Below are 18,806 nucleotides of genomic sequence, written 5' to 3'. Positions count from 1 at the left end.
TGTTAGTTAAAACTTCTAGCTTGATATCTAGTTACAGTGGTAGGTGGAAAGATGAGACGCAAGCTGAATAGGCTTAAGACTATATAAGAGTCCTTAGTTTTTTGTAATTGGTAGAATTTTGGTCAACTGTTGCTAGGTAGAGTAGTTGAGGGGTTTTATTTGGTTGGTTCTGACCATGTGTGAGTTTGTTGGGAGGGGTATATGTGGACTTTATAAGGCTGGTGTACGCCCAGCAACTTCCTTTCTGGAGCAGTCTGTGTCCGTGTCTTTATTTTAGTGTAAGTTAGTTGTAAGTTGTTATATTGTTTTATATGCAATAAATTTATGGACGCCTTAATAGAAGGATATGCTCCTTTCTATGTTGTTGCCTACTTAGAACATTACTCATGGAATAAAAAAGGGTGATATATTGTCCAAAGCCATGAATTCTAAGTTTCTCTAAAATTGTCCACCAGTTGGACAGCTAATGGATAAAGGGGTTTATGTATCAAGCAGTGAATAGCGTGGAGAAGTGGACCAGTAGAGAAGTTGCCCATAGCAACCAATTAGCTCCTACTTATTATTTTATAGACTGTACTTCATGAATGTTACTTCAAAGCTGATTGGTTGCTATGGGCAACTTCTCCGCTGGTCCACTTCTCCTTGCTTTTCACTGTTTGATACATAAACCCCATAATGTGATACCTTACAACCAGCAATAGCTCCTAACATTGAGAATTGAACAGGGCTACCGCTGCATGGGATTCTTTATGATAATGGCTGCCACCAGCATATCCATCAATTTTCGCAAATGCACAGTTTCTAGGTGTGACATAGCGTGCAGCCCCTAGAAGCACTGTAAGCCCGGTAATTAACAGTGTGGGCTCCCTGCTGGAAGCTCTTAGTGCTGCCAATTGCACATCGGACTGGCCATCCCAGTGAGAGGCATTTCCTCCCCCTGGGAATGCCAGCCTGGTGTTAAATTAGCATTAAGAACTTCCAATAGGAAGCCACCATTTGTACACACCTCCTTAGGGCTGGTCTACCTGCTGCAGTGTCCGAGACCATCTCTACTCCTGCACTGCAAATACTGCTGGGATCTGGGCTAACTGAAGACAGTGTGCAGTGGCGGATTTTACTGGGAGAGCAGCCCCTAGGTAAAACACGCACTGCTTACAACCAATAACCCCAAAATGGAGGATGCCTCTGATATATGTATCATACACAATCTGTCTCAGTAAACATGCACACAGCTTATCACACAAACAGCATTTTCTTATCAGTGATGTAACAATAGAAGTAACCAATGAGCGCTCAACCAATAAATAAAGGAATAAACAATTGGAATAAATAAAATGAGTTACTTTCTCTCTCTTGATAGCGCACTTCAGTATGTTTTATGTACATATAAAAGAGGTATAATTTCAGTGTTGGGTGCACTGTGGACAGTCCGGATTCATCCACAGTGTCTCACAAGCAATACTGGCAGCAAGTATAGGTTCTTCTTGTGGCCAAAGTCTGCAGTCCTTAACGCGTTTCAAGCAACTTGTGCTCTTCCTCAGAAGGTGAACCTATACCTGCTGCCAGTATTGTTTGTGAGACACTGTGGACTAATCCGGACTGTCCACAGTGCACCCCAACACTGAAATTATACCATCATCTGGTACCTGGTACCATCATCCCTTGTTGCCTTTGCTATTTATGCTAATTTGATATTGACTGTTTATGTCGTATGGTAACTTTAGGTGTATGGTCATTGTGGACCTAATAAATTGAGATTTCGATCTATAGAAAGTATCACACTATGGCCCTGATTCAGACCCGCTCGCTGCCGCAGGCAGCTCGCAGGGTTTGTAGGCGTGTTTTTTTTTTCTTTGTCCGCTCACAAAGCTGTGAGAGACCTCCCACAGCTTGTGCGAGCGGGCAGGAGGCCGTCGTGATAATCGCGACCATCGGCCTTGCGACTAGACCCTATGGTAGGGTCTCGGCTACCGCAAGGCTGAGTGGACTTCCTGCTCTAATAGAGCAGGAAGTCCACTACTGACATCAGTAGTGATGTCAGTAGGGCCTCCCACAAATGGTAGGTGTTCCTAGGGGAACCCCTGCGTTTATGCAACCACCCCCCCTACCCGCCTACAAAATGGGGCGAGCTGTCACTCACCATCGACAGCTGCCCCGTCTTGTAGCGAGCCCCTTAGCGACTGAGCTGCAGTCGCTTGACGGGGCTCGTGCATGCGCACGCCGGACGCGGCACATGCGCAGTGGGGTAACATTGAGCCGCTTTTCTATTCTATATGTACATGAAACATACTGAAGTGCGCTATCAAGAGAGAGAACGTAACTCATTTTATTTCTTCCTTTATTTATTGGTTGTGCGCTGATTGGTTATACACACTTCTATTGTTATTTCTAAGGTATTTGGGGTTTTTAAGGTGACCCACGTGTTTTAATCTTAGCTGCTTTCCCAGGTGCGCTAGGGAGGTGATATTCTGATATTTATTTTCAGATCAGTGACTGGATCAAAATTATAACTTGATTGGAAACCATAGGAAAAAACTAATCAGACTATTAGTACCTGGGTGAAATTAGTCCTAAATACATATATACAAAGGTTCCAAAGTAAGTAATTAAAAATGGAAGATGGAGCCTCACACTTCTCCCGATGGCAGCCGTGCTTTATAATGTGAGGCTTATTAATGTACAATGGCCCTCATTCAGAGCCGTACGCTCTGAGCAGAGCGCACGCTCTGAATGAGGGCCGGGCTCCATTTTCATGGAGCGTCCTCCTGGACGCTCGTATAGCTGTGGGTCACCACCCACAGGCTATACGAGCGTGCATTGTGATGGCCGCGATGGTCGAGACCATCGCGACCATCGAATTTGCGAGCCGGAGCCTGCGGTTGAGGTTTTCAACCGCAAGCTCCGGAGTGATTTTGGCTCTATCAGAGCCAAAATCACTCCCACTGACATCACTAGTGATGTCAGTGGGCCGGCTTCTGACGGGAGGCGTTCCCGTGGGAACGCCCCCGTCAGGGAGGCACGCCCCCGGCACGCCCACCAAAGGGGGCGTGCTGTCAATCAACATTGACAGCACGCCCCCTTTGATCGGACACAACGAGCGAAGGACTTTCCTTCGCTCGACGCGTCTGGCGCATGCGCACGACGGAGCTCCCTCCGTCGTGCGCATGCTCAGTCCATAACATCGACCCACTTGCGAGCGGATAGCCGCTCGCGAGTGGGTCTGAATCAGGCCCAATGTACCAAGCTGAGTTGCACAGAGGCCTTTAAAGTGACTGTAAGAAGAGGTAATCAGGGCCGTAACTGAGGGTGTGTGAGCGGTGCTACTACAGAGAGCCCTGTGGGAGGGAACATTTCTGCCCAACGGCCCCTGTAGCCAGAATCGCTGCTGCAGTGCCACTCAGCGTTTCCTTTGGATGCTCCAGACATGCATACTGCAACGTGTACAGCCCCCGGAGCATCCTGAGGTTGCAACAGTGCTGTAACTCCCGACCTCAACCCCTCAACAAGACATCATGACGTCATGCGCTCAGGGGGCGTGGCTAGCACTGGGCACAATAAAGCCCTGTTGCAGCGCTGCAGATAATATAATATATACATGTGCCTAATAAATATTGTTATCATTAGGTTAGAATTTGCATCCACTATAAGGTTCATGCAGGTGAGTAAGCAAAGTATTTAGGGGTCAAGAAATTACTCGCAAGTCCCCTCGCAGCGTGAGTAAGTGCAGCTATATTCTGCACTTACGTTACCTCTGGACTCATAGAATTTTGTTTGCAGCCCCATACGGTCCGGGGCGAGATCAGGCCACGATGGAGCAAGTTAAGGTATCGCTGGTGGCGTTTCCAGGCCGTTACAACGGCAACTCATCCCGCTCGCAGCTATTTGAATTGACCCCCTAGTTGTTCTAGTTGTTTGTCACGCCATACTGAAACCAGTGACTATGTTTAACAAATGTCCACTGTATAATGGAGGTGTTCTTCTGGATCAGTAGTTCTCAAACTCGGTCCTCAGGACCCCACACAGGTCACGTTTTCCAGGTCACCAGCAGGTGCACAGGTGTAGTCATTACTCACTGACACATTTTAAAAGATCCACAGGTGGAGCTAATTATTTCAGTTGCGACAGGGCCGGATTAAGGTCTGTGGGGGCCCCTGGGCAACAAACATGTGGTGACCCCTATTAAATGTGACAAACTGGGGGTATGCGCAATGGGGACCTTATGCAGAGCCCCCAGTAGTGTCAGTGCCCACAGTGGTAGTGCCCCGTATGCAGTGTACCCAGTAGTAGTGCCCCTTATGCAGTGCCCCCTATGCAATACTCCCATTAGTAGTGCCCCCTGTAGTAATGCCCTTTGTATAAATGCCCACAGTAGGGCCCTGTAGTTGTGCCCCAAATAGTAATGCCCCCCAGTAGTAATTGGGCATGTGCCCAATAGTAATGCCCTAGTAGTAATGCCCCCTGTATAAATCCCCCAGTAGAAATACCCATGCAGTCGTGCCCCCAATAGTAATGCCCCCAGTAGTCATTCCTCCTTTAGTAGAGCCCTCTGTAGAAATGCCCCCAGTAGTAATGCCCCTCTATTAGTGCCCCCAATACTAATGCTCCCTCTCTAGTAGAGCCCCCAATAGAAATGCCCCCAGCAGTAATGCTCCCCCCAGAGTAATGTTCCCAGTAGTAATTCCCCCCCCAGTAATGCCCCCAGTAGTAATGCCTCCCCCCTCCCCGAGTAATGCCCCAGTAGTAATGCTCCCCCTGAATAATGCCCCCAGTAGTAATGCCTCCCTCCTCCCCGAGTAATGCCCCAGTAGTAATGCTCCCCCTGAATAATGCCCCCAGTAGTAATGCCTCCCCCCTCCCCGAGTAATGCCCCAGTAGTAATGCTCCCCCCTGAATAATGCCCCCCGCCAGTAATGCCCCCAGTAGTAATGCCTCCCCGAGTAATGCCCCAGGTGTAATGTGTAATGCTCCCCCCTGAGTAATGTCCCCTTTGGTAATGCCCCCCACCAGTAATGCCCCCAGTAGGCCGCTTGTACTAAAAAAAACCCTTAGCCCCGCGTCCGCTGCTGTCCGCTCGGCTGCTCCTCCACACTATGGCAGAGACGTCATGACGTCTCTGCCATAGTGCTCTTCGTGAGCCGGAAGCTGGAGCTCATGTGAGCTCAAGCCTCCGACTCCGGCTGCTGCTGCGGGGAGGGAGCCGGGCGCCCGCTGTTTACAGCGGGCGCCTGGTAATAGGAGCCTCCCTGCGGCGCCGGGGTTAGGTTGGCCGGAGGTCCTCCGGTCCACTTTAACCCCGATGGGTGTGGGGGCCCTTAACGTGTGGGGGCCCAGGGACGATCGCCCCTGTCGCCCCCCCGTTAATCCGGCCCTGACTTGCGATATAGTGAGGAGACCTGGAAAACATGTACTGTTTGGGGCACAGCCGTAACTAGACTTTTTGTGCCCTGTACCAGAAAGAGCTTTGGCGCCCCCTCAGTTTTCAAAGGGACATAATGCACCCAAAAAAGGGCATGGCTTCATGGGGAAGGGCCAGGGAAGAGTTAGGAGAGACCAGGAGATGCTGGGGATGAAATAAGAGGAAGCTACAAGCAAGAATGATAATAAACAGAAATTTGACAGGCCCAAACAGCGCCCCCTGACCTGTGGTGACCTGTACGATGGCACTGGCCGCACTACCCTAGCTACAACCCTGGTTTAGGGTTCTGAGGACCGAGTTTGATAAAACTACACCCATCTATTGGGGAGAAGTACTAAGCTCTGGAAAGTGATACATTGGAGAGTGATAAAGTACCAACTAATCAGCTCATAACTGTCATGTTACAGGCTGTGTTTGAAAAATGACAGTTAGGAGCTGAGTGGCTGGTACTTTATCACTCCAATTTATCACTTTCCAGAGCTTAGTACATCTGCCCCTATGACTTTTTGCTGTTATTTTCTTGTCACCAATGACTGCTACATGATGACTGGGAAAGATTAATCACAAATAACAGGAACATCTTCCATGAGGAGCCAAAGTCCCTAGGTGTGGAGGCAATATACTGACTGTGATCCTTATACAACTAGCATTCACCAGCCAATCAGGTATCTACAGCTTCGGGTTATCTCTTATGCTGGGCATACACTCTACAATTATCTGTCAGATATCTGTCCAATCTGGCTGGTTGGAATGAAAACCTGGTAATGTATGGGAGCAAATGACAATCGATCATTTGCTCATAAACACTGAAAAACAGACAAAAATTGTCATCCAGATAAATTGGTTAAATCAAATGAATTTAATCAATTTAACCAATCGTTTTTGCCCATTTTCCAGTGTTTAAGACCATATGGTCGATTGTCATTGACTCCCATACATTACCAGATTTTCATTCCAGCCAGCCAGATTGGACAGATATCTGACAGATAATGGTAGAGTGTATGCCAAGCTTAACATGTGAATCTGAATAGGGGGACCAGCATATTACTGTACAGCAGTATAGTACTGTACAGCAGGGACTCATCATGCTATATATGTCACTTTGTATAGCATATGTAAAGCTGTAAATAGCTAGTCTACTTTTTATAAATAGTGTTTCCCATAATTTGTGAGCCTTAAATTACATTTTATCCAATGTACATGATTACAGCTGAGTAATTGCTATTAAGGGTGTGCAGTGCACATGGGCTCCTGTGTCATGGTGGCCTCATGCTGTACATTCTGCACTCAGAATAGATACAACTGTGAGCCGAGAGGTGCACCCCCTCCCCATACCAACTGCTGGGGGCATCTTTCGGGTGATATATACAGAAAGATGGCGCAGGAAATCACACTTGCACAGTGGGCGCAAGCAGAAGATAGGACCCGCTGTACAGAGCAGTGGGGAGCGCTACACACTGGCCCCTCAAGCATTATACACCTCTGAGCCATGGTAAACGGCCCGTTGTTTAGTGCCCCATGGGGCTTAAATCTGGCTCTGATTTAGGTGCATAACTTGCATTGAATCACAGTAACCACTCAGGAATTAGCTTTTATCGACCTAGCACAATTTATACCATAAAAATAAGTGTCTGATTGGTTGCCCTGATTTACTGCAACATTTTCACCTAAATCAGTGTTATAAATGAGTCTTACTAAGTTCATACTGTCATAATAAATACAAAATGTGATTTCCTCATGGACAATTTAAATTCAATTCATACACAGTATTTCTTACATTTTGAATACTTAGAAATGTAGAACAGGTTTAAAAAGCACCTCAATGTGGCACTTTTGCATTTCCTTTAATAATACTGCATTTCCCTTTTATATGTAATTGTAAACTAGAAAATGCATAGGAATTTATTTTATATGGATAATACCAATGTAAGTCACTTACAGTTCTGGCGGCATCTAGTGGTTACATATGGAAATTGCATTTGAACCAGAGTTCCAAGAGAATTAAACAGCATATTCAGAGAACTATACTGACCTCCGGTGGCAAATTACATTTTCTGCAAATCTCACTCATTAATGTCCGTATTCTTCATGCATCAATGGCCCGATGTCGGATGTAGCAGAACGATCTTTTGCTACCTTTTGTATCTAAATTGCATTGTACATTCATCCCAATCGTGTCTGTGCTATCGCAGTTCTAATTTCAGGTGCACGCGTATTGGAAATGTAGTGGGCATTCCTGGGCGCTGACAGGAAGGTGTCTTAGCGACGGTCTGTCACAAGGGAAAGACTTTGTAGCAGCATATGTATATAGTCACAGGCGGGCTGCAGGCGCTTCTCCATTCACCTCTGAATCAGACCCTAAGTTTGAAGCCCATGATGAGCATGCACCTCTGGGCAAACACTTCAGCTTACAATCCTTTGTGCAGTCTCTATAATTAGGGGTAGATGTACTAAGCCTTGGAGAGAGATAAAGTGGAGAGAGATACAGTACCAACCAATCAGCTAACCGTCACATTAAAGGCTGGGGTGGATGTATTATAGCGGCACGCCTCATGCCACTATAACTCTTTCTGTTTCGCCTCTTTACTGGCCGGCTCCACTGGGAATGAGTGAGATCTCATGCCCAGTGATTTCATGCCACAGTGTGGTCCCTGCTGTGGTGATAGGGCAAACTTGATAGCTGCAGCTGTTGGAACGGTTGCAGCGGTCAGTGCCACTAACCATTCATGCAATGCCAAGCACATTGGTGCTGCTATCTTGTATATAGCAGTGCCAATAATGACAGATAATGGCATAGCGCCCGCCGATAATGGTATAGTGCCCCTGTCATTTAACATCGAACCCCATTATAAATAATAAACAGGGGAGAGGCGGTACCAGCGCACAACTTCTTCCCCATATATTGGACGGTCCGTACACACTGAACAATATGGTATATGACCGCCCGATATATCGTTCCCCTGCCACATCTAGAAGCATGGTGTCAGTCGTTGGATCTCTTGATCTACTATGCATGCAATAATGGTAAGTGTCTTCCTTGATCCAATAATGCCACAATTGCTGAGCGCACTATGTTTAAGTGAAATTACATGTGCTCTCCTGTACCAACAGACACAATCATACACAAAACAGTTGCATGCTCTCACGACCAGGGACAGTGAGAGGAGGAAAACAACTACTAATTACCCTGGTCCGAGCTTGTTTAAGGGGCCCGGCAGTGACCCAGGCCAGCTGTCCAAGGGGAAGAAGAGTCCTTCCTCAGCATAAAACTTTTCATTCTTTTTTTGCCTTGGTTGGACGTGACCACGGCCCCAGGATTTGACCATGTCTCCCCCATCACTCCGGGCCCGTCATTGCTCTCTACAGCCTTTGTGACGTCACTGTGTTTGCCTAGATGGTCCACGTTTGTGCAGCTGAAAAAATATCCTCAGTCTGTTTATACTCCTCCCTGAATCTCCCAACCACATTAGCTTTAGGTCAACCTACTTTTTGATAAGCCACATCCCATTGGGGGTCCACAATTTGGGGCTATTGAGAGTTATGTTAAATTAATCTAATATAATGCAATATCGGGGAAAATTACATGTTTCTTTCTGGAACATATGTACCTACATTTTAAAATTATTTCCAGTGACATGCAGTCCTCTAAGCCTTTAATTGTAGCCCCCAAGCCCCTCCTTGATTTGTATATTTGTTTGTTATAGCTTATAATGCTTTTATTTATAGTCCTGCTGATATGTATTGAGGTATAGAAGTCTCTATTATTGGTAATATGTATTTACTTTAACTTTCCACTGAGATTAAAGGAGCATACACACTAGACGATATGCTCCCTGAGCGATATCGTCTAGTGTGTCCCTGGCAGTGTGTGCACAATGTCGTTCATGACACTGAGCACACCCGCTGAACGATATCATTAACGATATCGTTCAGTGCCGGGCTCTCTCCCCCATTCCCCAACATGCAGCAACCTGACAATATCGTCAGGTTGGCCTGCATGTTTGCCCGATGAACGATAAAGATGAACGACTGTGGGAACGCACATCGTTCGTCGTTCATCATTTAGGTAAAAATATGGATGATAAAGTGAATGACTTAACAATAACGATATCGTTATCGTTAAGTCATTCACTGTAATCGCCCAGTGTGTACACACCTTAAGAGTAATGTGCAGCATTTTCAAAGATTTTGGGCTGCCCATTGCAGCCCTTGAAGTGTATTAGGTCACTTATCAGAGCCATAACTAGACTTTTTGGTGCTATGTGCCAGAGAGAGCATTGGCGCACCCCCATTTTTCAAATAGGGACATAAGATAGTGCACCTGAAAAAGGGCCATGGCCTGGGGGAAGGGCCAGGGAAGAGATAGGAGAGGCCAGGAGATGCTGGGGAGAAAAGAAGAGGAAGCTGCAAGTGAGAATGATAATAAATAGGAAAATTTACAGGCCCAAACAGCACCCCCTGCCCTGCGGTGCCCTGTGCCATGGCACAGGTCACACCACCCTAGTTATGGCTCTGTCACCTATATCACTGATCTAAGCACATTGCATTCAGTATCAGTACTAGTCCTGTAGACCTTCATGCTACTAGCGTTTGGCACTCAGTCTAGGCTTCCAGAATGTGTTTATTAACTATAAGATGCTTTCCATACACCATACTTACTTACTTTCTGACTTCTTTGTCAGAGCAGGGGGCATGGCAAGGCCATAGGTGGGCGGTGCGGAGGCATGGCGGCTCAATCGTGTGATTGTGGTTCCGTCCCCTGCTATAAAGTGCCAATATTACAGGCCCACGGACTGTCCACTACTGCTTAGTAAGTGGGCGGCGGCGGGCATCTTTGGGAGGGTACAGGGGGGTGCCGGCGGTTGCGGAAGACTTGCATACTTTTCCGGGTGGCCGGCAGTAGCACCTGATTTTCGGGAGCCTCCCGGCCATTCTGGGAGGGTAGCCAAGTATGCCATAAACCAGAACGCGAACAGAACAATACCACATGTCTAGTAATAATGAAATGGATACAGTGACTCTATAAACAATGGTTTGTATGCTAGAAAATATATGTGGAAACCACCAGTGGACATAAACCCTTAACTCTAGAGAGCAATAGATAGGGCTCTATTTACTACAATCCGCATATTGAATGCGGATTGTAGTGTGATATTACCGAGTGAATTTGCATTGCGAATTCAGGCAATATCACAGGGATTTACTATAAATCCCTTGCAGGGACAGAGCTTGCGATAAAGCTCTGTCCCTGCGGATCCCATCCGCACTCTAGTCGCGGTATTTTCGGAAACAATACCGCGACTAAGAGCCCGTGCATGCGCCGACCCACCGTCGCTGCTACCCCCCACCGACGCTAAGCCCCGCCCCGCGAATGCGGACCCCCGCGAACCCCCCTCCCTTCATTACACTTACCTGCATCCTCCTGGCCTCCGGTGATCTTCTCCGGGCTTCCCGATCAGGTGATCTCCCATACTGCACTGGGGCCCGATCACCTGATGACCGGGCAGCAGTGCACTGTGGGAGACCTGCTGACCGGAGAGGAGCCATCACCGGAGGCCCGATCACCGGTCCCTGGATTCAGGTAAGTAAAAAAAACCCTGGACCCTGGATAACGCCACCTCCAGGTGGCGTTATTATCACAGGGCTTCCCCCGGTATTTTTTTACAATTTATTTTTAGTAACTCTGGTCGGATCACATTTCCCATTACAATTATGGGAAATGCGATCTGCTTTACTAAAAATAAGTGATACTTAGGGATTGGAGTAGAATTTTACTAATTCTACTCCAATTGCCCTGTAATAACTATAGGTGATACTAAAAAACACCCTTTTTCACTTTATTTTAGTAAAAATAATGTTAATAAATAGAGCCCATAGAGAGAACTATATTAAGTAGACATAAATAGGAGCAATAAACAGATATCAATTATATTTTCAAAGGCAGTAGACACCAAACACACCCCTACTTACCATGGCCAGGGGTCTCCTCCGTACCCATAGTGCTTGTGTCCTTTTGTTTCTAGTTGAGGAGGTTCTGACTTTGGTCGGTGATCAGGTGGAAGAGACACGGCTCCGATCCCTCCATACTCTCTTTCTCTGCCCCAAGGTACTCTTGATATAACAGGTGTCGATACAAGAAATTCATGATATCTATCAATCAGAATGAATGTAATAGTTATTTTATTTGATGTGTACAATCAAATCATTAAATTACTAACTTGCTGTAGATCTAAATCACATTTAGAAAATTAACTATTAACTAATACGAATGTAACCCCCCTTTTATCACTAAAGGGTCACCAGGTTACTAACTCCTTTGTTACTCCCAATGTACCCACCCTTCGCATTCCTCTAAGTGGTGTACATCCCATTGTCAGTGCCTCCACCCAAGCTAGTTCTCAGTGACTTAAGGTTGGCCTGGGACAACCTATCAATGTTGTGCGCGATGTAGTGTGCATTCAATGCAAAATATATTACAGTATACTTTAGGGTTACTTTCACCACCTGCTCCCTTTCTTTCGGTAGGCTTCTCCACGCTGTCCTCCTTACGTTATCAGCTCCAGATAAATAAACATATACATAGTTGATTTACCATATATTACTTTATATGAAGAACTTAAATGAAAGTTATTCCCATACGTAAGTATTCACTTTACATTTGAGTTAACATTAATGAAAATGTAGTAACAATATTCTTACAATTTACAACTTAGACTGGATACATGCATAGTGTAAGTACTAGGACTAAATAAAATGCTTGTCCTTGTCGGAAATATTGTTAAGTTCTTTTTCCACAGGTGTCCTCTCTGTTATATAAGTTTAATCGTGCGGTCTGTCCTCCTTTGGACTTTTGTATCCGAATAACTTTTCCTTGCTTGGATTTTAGTCTCTGATATCCAATTCATTGTCAAATGCTAGACAAGGTACGAGGAGCTCTCACTGAAAAGTTATTTTGTTGAACTACCCTGACATTTCATTAACTTTTCTCCAGATACTACTACAATAATTCCCTGTGGGGGTTAAACTGCAATAGCCAGAAACAAGGCTGTGTGCCTGGTATATTGACCACTTTCCCTTCCTGCTGTAGATTTTCACTTTCCAGTCTAGTGACTTGTATAATAAATATCTCCCCTGGGACCTCTAAGGGGTTACACTGTAGCTCTTTCACTTTGACATTTAACTCCTGACTATAGTATGTGTGCTTGAAGCAATGTTATAGTTAGTAATCATCCTGTCAGAGTCCATGCACATATACTGTTTGGACCCAGGATAAGCTGATGCTCTCTACACTGATGAATATAGTGCCTTTTATATTTATAGGGCTATTAATTGCCTCTCCTGGAACTGCTTTCCGGTACTAGTATAAAATGTGCTGCTCAGTCTCCAGCAACATGTGTGAGTGTGTTGGGTTAATATTTACTCACACTAGGCTCAGCGCTACTTCTGCAGCCTTCCCAGTGTTAAGTCTCCGCCTACAGACCTCCTGCTTCCAGCTGACGGAGAAGTCCCTTTCCAATCAGCGGCTCCCAGCACGGTAAGCATCAGACGCTGCAGCTGCTGTTCAGTTATGAGTGCTGGCTTAACACACGTAGCTGTCAGGCAACCATCGGGTTACCACAGAAACCAGCCATTTCCTTCCAGCTCTGCCCTGACGGGACTCCTGCTATGTCAGCAGCGCAGCTGACACCCAGCCACTCAGCGCTACCTCCAGGTAGCAGCCCCATACTGGCACACTAACGCTACTCCTGAGCACCGCTGCTCCTAACGGTGAGTAGCTATGTGTGCCATGGAGGGTAAACTGCAGTAGCTCCCTCTCTGGCTCTGCCCCCCTGCGCCCGGCAGCCTAACGCTGCTCACTGGCCGTTCGGGTCACAGGAGGGCAGGCACTGGAGGGAGGGAACACCAGACTGGCCGGCAAAGCTGCCGGCCGTTCTATTTATACAGCTGGCTAGAGAGGCACGCGACCTCTACTTTGGCCACGCGACCCTCTCCTTCCCGCCTGCAGCGCTGCTTCTAGAACACTCTCCCCTCTCTTATTATAGCTCGCTCTATCTACCTCATGCTGGCCCCTACCTTTTGTGTTTGTGTTGACTAAGATCAGTCCAAATAATACAGTATATATACAGTTATGACTAACATGGTATACATATCTCTTATCACTGTACATATAAATTCAAAATTATTCCATTTTCTCTAAGGTGACATCACATATATATGGTACATACATTTTACCTCAGACTTGCATATATATGAATAACAATATATACCTGTACACAAATCCACTCTTAGTTAAAGGTCACATATTTTTATACCTGCTCCAATTGTATATATGAATTATATTTATATGTCATATATCTCCGTAACCCACACCAGGGTTACACGAAGAAACACAGGACCTCATTCAGAGTCGGTCGTTGTGGCCGCACGGTCGTACACCACCGATGTTCGCTAAACTGCGCATGTGTAAAATTCGCAATGCGCGTGCGCAAACTAGCTATTACAATCAGAAATTGCTCTCTCCTTCAACTTGGCCAGGTCGTTAGTTTGAGTGACAGGATGAGGCGTTTGTGGGTGGTAACGGGGGAAGGTGCTTGTAAACGGGGGAGTGGAGATCCGAACGCAGGCGTGCCTGACTATACAAACGGCGTTTTATGGGAGTGCATAATTAACTAAGTAGTGTCATGGCACATGTGACATGGGCAGTTTTTACACTGACTTGATTGTAGTGCTTAAGAGAGGGCATGGTCAACCTTAAGGTCCACGAGCAGCTCCGATGGTCTCGATTAATCCTTATATACCCGGAGATGACGTGTAATGCGAACTAGTCTTACGGCCGCATCCTCCCCTCGCTCGTCCAGCTAACGATCCCATCTTAACGACGCAACTTGCGAGCGCTTCATTTGCATATCCGGCCCCTTTTACCTTACGACCGTGCGGCTGCAACAACCGACTCTGAATGAGGTCCACAGTCTGTTAAGAAACACAGTTAGGAGCTGCTTGGTTGATACTTTATCTCCATCCACTTTATCTCTCTCTACTACATAGATGCCATTATATCATATGCCTCCATAATAGGGACATATAGAACTGCATGGGGCATACTGACTATCAGTGGCGGCTCCAGGGGTGAGGCTGCAGCACAGTCCTAAATTAAAATAGGGGAGCCACAACAACTGCCAGTGAGTCCCAGCCATCTATGTTTGGCACCCCTGGAACTGCCAATGCTGTCTATATGTGACATGATTGATATATGAGGCATTCTACCGTTATTCTGGCTTGCGAGTCTATATGAAGGCTATATTGACTATATGGTGGCAAGAGACGCTATATGAAGGCTATATTGACTATATGGTGGCATGAGGCTATATGAAGGCTATATTGACTATATGGTGGCAAGTGACGCTATATGAAGGCTATATTGACTATATGGTGGCATGAGGCTATATGAAGGCTATATTGAATATATGGTGGCATGAGGCTATGTGAGGGCTATATTGACTATATGGTGGCACGTGAGGCTATATAAAGGCTATATTGACTATATGGTGGCATGAGGCTATATGAAGGCTATACTGACTATATGGTGGCACATGAGGCTATATGAAGGCTATATTGACTATATGGTGGCACGTGAGGCTATATGAAGGCTATATTGACTATATGGTGGCATGTGAGGCTATATGAAGGATATATATTGACTATATGCTGGCATATGAGGCTATATGAAGGCTATATTGACTATATGGTGGCATGTGAGGCTATATGAGGGCTATATTGACTATATGGTGGCATGTGAGGCTATATAAAGGCTATATTGACTATATGGTGGCAAGTGAGGCTATATGAAGGCTAAATTGACTATATGGTGACATGTGAGGCTATATGGATATTTATCGGCAATATAAGTGTACGTGAAGCTACAGAGGCATATGAAGTTACAATTGGGTCTTAGTTACATGGCATATCTTTTGCCGTACTCTGTAGATTAAATATTTGCCATGTTGCATTGCAAAAGAGTATATATTTTTACCAGAGCAATCACGCAGGCAGCTTTGCAATTACGTCCTTGCTAGTATGCAAGTGCAGCGAGGTGTATGACACCCCTGCTGCATTTACAATCCCAGCACTGTGATTGAGATCGCATGCTGGGATCACCATTGCAGCCATCGGTGGTCGAAGGTCGCAATAGTGGACGGCGCCGGACCGCCAGCCAGCTGAGTGAGCCTCAGCTTACTCAGGCTGGCTGGCTTGAGAGCCCAGTACACAGCCTTGGTCGATGCAGTCCCTGGGCAAGCCACTCCCAGAAAATGGGGCATACACACTACCATTTCCGAGAAAGCCAGCCAACCCCGTCCTGCACTGCTGCTTAAATGCCTCTGCCTGTCAATCAGGCAGAGGCATAGAAGGGTCTGCATGCGACTACGCAGAACCCATTCTGCACACTCGCATTCCCGATAATCGTGCACTGCTGAATCAGGCCCTCTATACTACAATAAGTACTTTTTATTCATGCCAAACCAAGCATATCAGGTACGTTTGTACAGTTAAAGTTCGCCAAAAGTTTTTATTATTTTTTTTAAAGTTTATTTTTTAAAGGCCCAGAAAGTTTCATAAAATCGAGCTACAAATTTACAAGCAAAAGCAATTCAACATCAAGTATCAATGCGAAGTAAAAAGTAAATTGAAGTAAAAAATAAAAACACAAGTATGAACCCGCTGTTCAGGTTTTATCAATGAGTTAGAGAGGGTGGAGAGACACAAAGGTGGAGGAGGGGAAGGGATCTGTCCTAGCGGGCAACAACAGCTTTACACAGCAGTGGGAGAACCATGATGACAAGAATGCATCACCAGGCCCTTCATCCCTCAGATAGGGTTGCCCCTTCCGGTACTTTCCTCAGGGATTTTTGGAAAGTCAGCAAGTATGCATTTACACAGTGTGACTAATATCTAGTTAAAGAGCCTCGTACAGTATGTGTGGGAAGGGGAGACCAAGCCACATACAGTACATATATCTTTTGCTCTAACCATGTGTTCATTTAACTGTTTGGTGATATTTTAACAACTTCTCATTCTAAAGTAACATTTTGGAAGGGAATATGAGTGTGTTAATGTTTACTGCAGCCGTGGGAGATGTACTGCATAATTATGATTTGGAGGCTGTGTTGTATTAGAGGAATGGGATTACTAGATGCCAAGGGAACAGGAGCTGTACTATATAATGCGGCATGAGGCTGTTGTTTATCACTCCGTGAAGTTACATATACTGTATTATGTTATACTGTATACTATGTTGTCAAAGTCCAGCTGTATGTTATTATTTTATACTGTATACTATGTTGTCAAAGTGCAGCGGAATACATACAGGATGCCGGCGTTCGGGAACCCGGCGGTCACAATCCCGACGCCGGCATCCCAACAAGGTTAGAATACTGACACTTTGTTGGTCGGTATCCTAACCTTCCCCCTGTTCCAACCTTAACCCTCCCTCCCCGGTGCCTGAACCTAACCTCCCCCTCCCCGCACCCTAAACCTAACCCTCCCCATTTAGTGCCTAACCTTAACCCTCCCCCTAGTGCCTAACTCTAACCTCAAACCCTCCCCCTAATCCCAGTTCTTACCTTCGGGATCCCGGCGGTCAGGATTTTGACCGTATCCCAGCCCAACTGATATGCACTTTAACCTATAATAGCCACCGTATTGGCATACAATGCAAATTTTACACATGAAAGACAAAATGTAGTCTATGCCTGATTAACATAATAAGATTAAAAATATACATTTTGTTCTGTGTGTGACAGCTCAACTCATGTATGTAAAATAAGGAATCTTTTATTTTTATACCTGCTGTTTTTTAAGTGACCCAGGGAGAGAATGGCATCCAATTTCATAGACTTGACCAGTCATCTGTTCATCAATGTCTTTGATGCTTCCAGGAATTGCTAATGTTCTAACAACAGTCATGCAAACATACCATACCTGCCTCAAACATACAGCGTTTCCCAGCACGTGACACAAGTGTGTACAGTGCAGTCAGTCAGAAATGTAGAGTGCAAGAATGTAATGAGCCATCAATAAAGGGCAATGAGGGAACATTATAAAAACTAGGTATTTTCTTAAGTCTGTTGCACAATACTGGGTTTATTAATTTCCCTCATATGTGTTTTTATTGAATATCATGATTCCTTTTACGCCCCTGATCTCTATTGTCAGCGTCAAGTTCAACATGCTCCATACTTATGCAGACTTGAGACGATTCCCATCCCAGATCCCCATTAGGAGCCTGATTCTGAGTTGGGAGTAAAGCAAAATAGAGCAAGTAACTGTGGGCCTGATTCAGATCCGCATGCAAATACCATCGAAGCTGCGACATCTCACGGATCACAATAGCAAAAATATGCTAATTTCTCCTAAACCTCCCACAGCATAGGGATGCCCACTGCTGCTTTCTCATATGTCTGACAAACAGCATTAACATTGGTAACATCTACACAGGTCAGGCAGCCACGAGCATTCTAAATAAGTCTAAACTGCCACAGACACAGTGGGTCTCCAGACACGCACAGGGCAGTGTTTAATTTATGGATGCCCAGAAAACAGTGTTGAAACGGTCAGACCCTCCCCCCCCCCCCCCCCCCAAACGCTGACTACCTGTACTTTAGCAACTCCAGACACGCATAGGGCTCTCTTGCTGCGTTAATCTCGGCATTGTGAAAGGAGGGCGGGTCCACGATGACTCAATCGTTCTGTCACGCCCCAAGCTCCGCCCCCAATGATTCGTCATTGATGCACCACACCCCCTTTTGCCGCTACACGTCCCCTCCCGCCGTGGAAGCCCGACAGCTCCCTCCCTCCTGGAAGGTGCTAAAAGTCGGAAAGTATGCACCTGGTAATGAGATGCAGTCATTAGGTTGTCAATTGCAATGTCGACATTCATAATGTTGGCACCACAATGTCATCAGGTATGATGTCGACATTGTTAAAATTCTCAGAATGCTGACATGTTCTCAATGGCGACATATCCTACTGCACCCTTGGCGATAATGTTTATCAGTAGTAACCATGTCCATTCAGGAAACAATAGTAGTCTAATTCCCTTTGCGGTCAGCGTCAGGTTTGTGAGCAGCATCAGGGCTAGATCATCCATAAGGAAGCACAGGCGGCCCCCTGGATCACACCTGCTACTGTTTACATAATTAAATAATAATGATCCTCTGGGGATAGGGTGAGCAAATGTCCCCATTGCCGATACACTGACGAGAGCAGAGGAGGGAGGTCTGTCCTGCTGCTCTGTCACTGCATAATTAGCAGTCATAGGCAACCTGATACACTTTGGGGTTGCATTATGGGGGCCCACTAACCTTCAAAAGCGCCACACGCTACTCTTAATCTC

General features: G+C 45.9%; 1 protein-coding gene across 1 annotated transcript in view; it reads right to left on the bottom strand.

The window, feature by feature from the left end:
- SPMIP4 (sperm microtubule inner protein 4) overlaps window positions 1–12,932 on the bottom strand; it is a gene marked incomplete at its 5' end in the record, with an annotated part of 50,363 nt that extends 37,431 nt beyond the window's left edge. The window contains 2 exons of the mRNA XM_088447793.1: window positions 11,387–11,566; window positions 12,841–12,932. Of these exons, the coding sequence (XP_088303919.1) occupies window positions 11,387–11,566; window positions 12,841–12,932 (272 nt within the window). The remainder of the gene's footprint in view (window positions 1–11,386; window positions 11,567–12,840) is intronic.
- Window positions 12,933–18,806: the final 5,874 nt, after the last annotated feature.

The sequence above is a fragment of the Taudactylus pleione genome, unplaced genomic scaffold (assembly GCF_031769625.1).
Source record: "Taudactylus pleione unplaced genomic scaffold, aTauple2 ptg000439l, whole genome shotgun sequence".
Classification (NCBI taxonomy): domain Eukaryota; kingdom Metazoa; phylum Chordata; class Amphibia; order Anura; family Myobatrachidae; genus Taudactylus; species Taudactylus pleione.
Note: the sequence above shows the minus strand (reverse complement) of the source record. Positions and strands in the feature narration are given on the sequence as shown.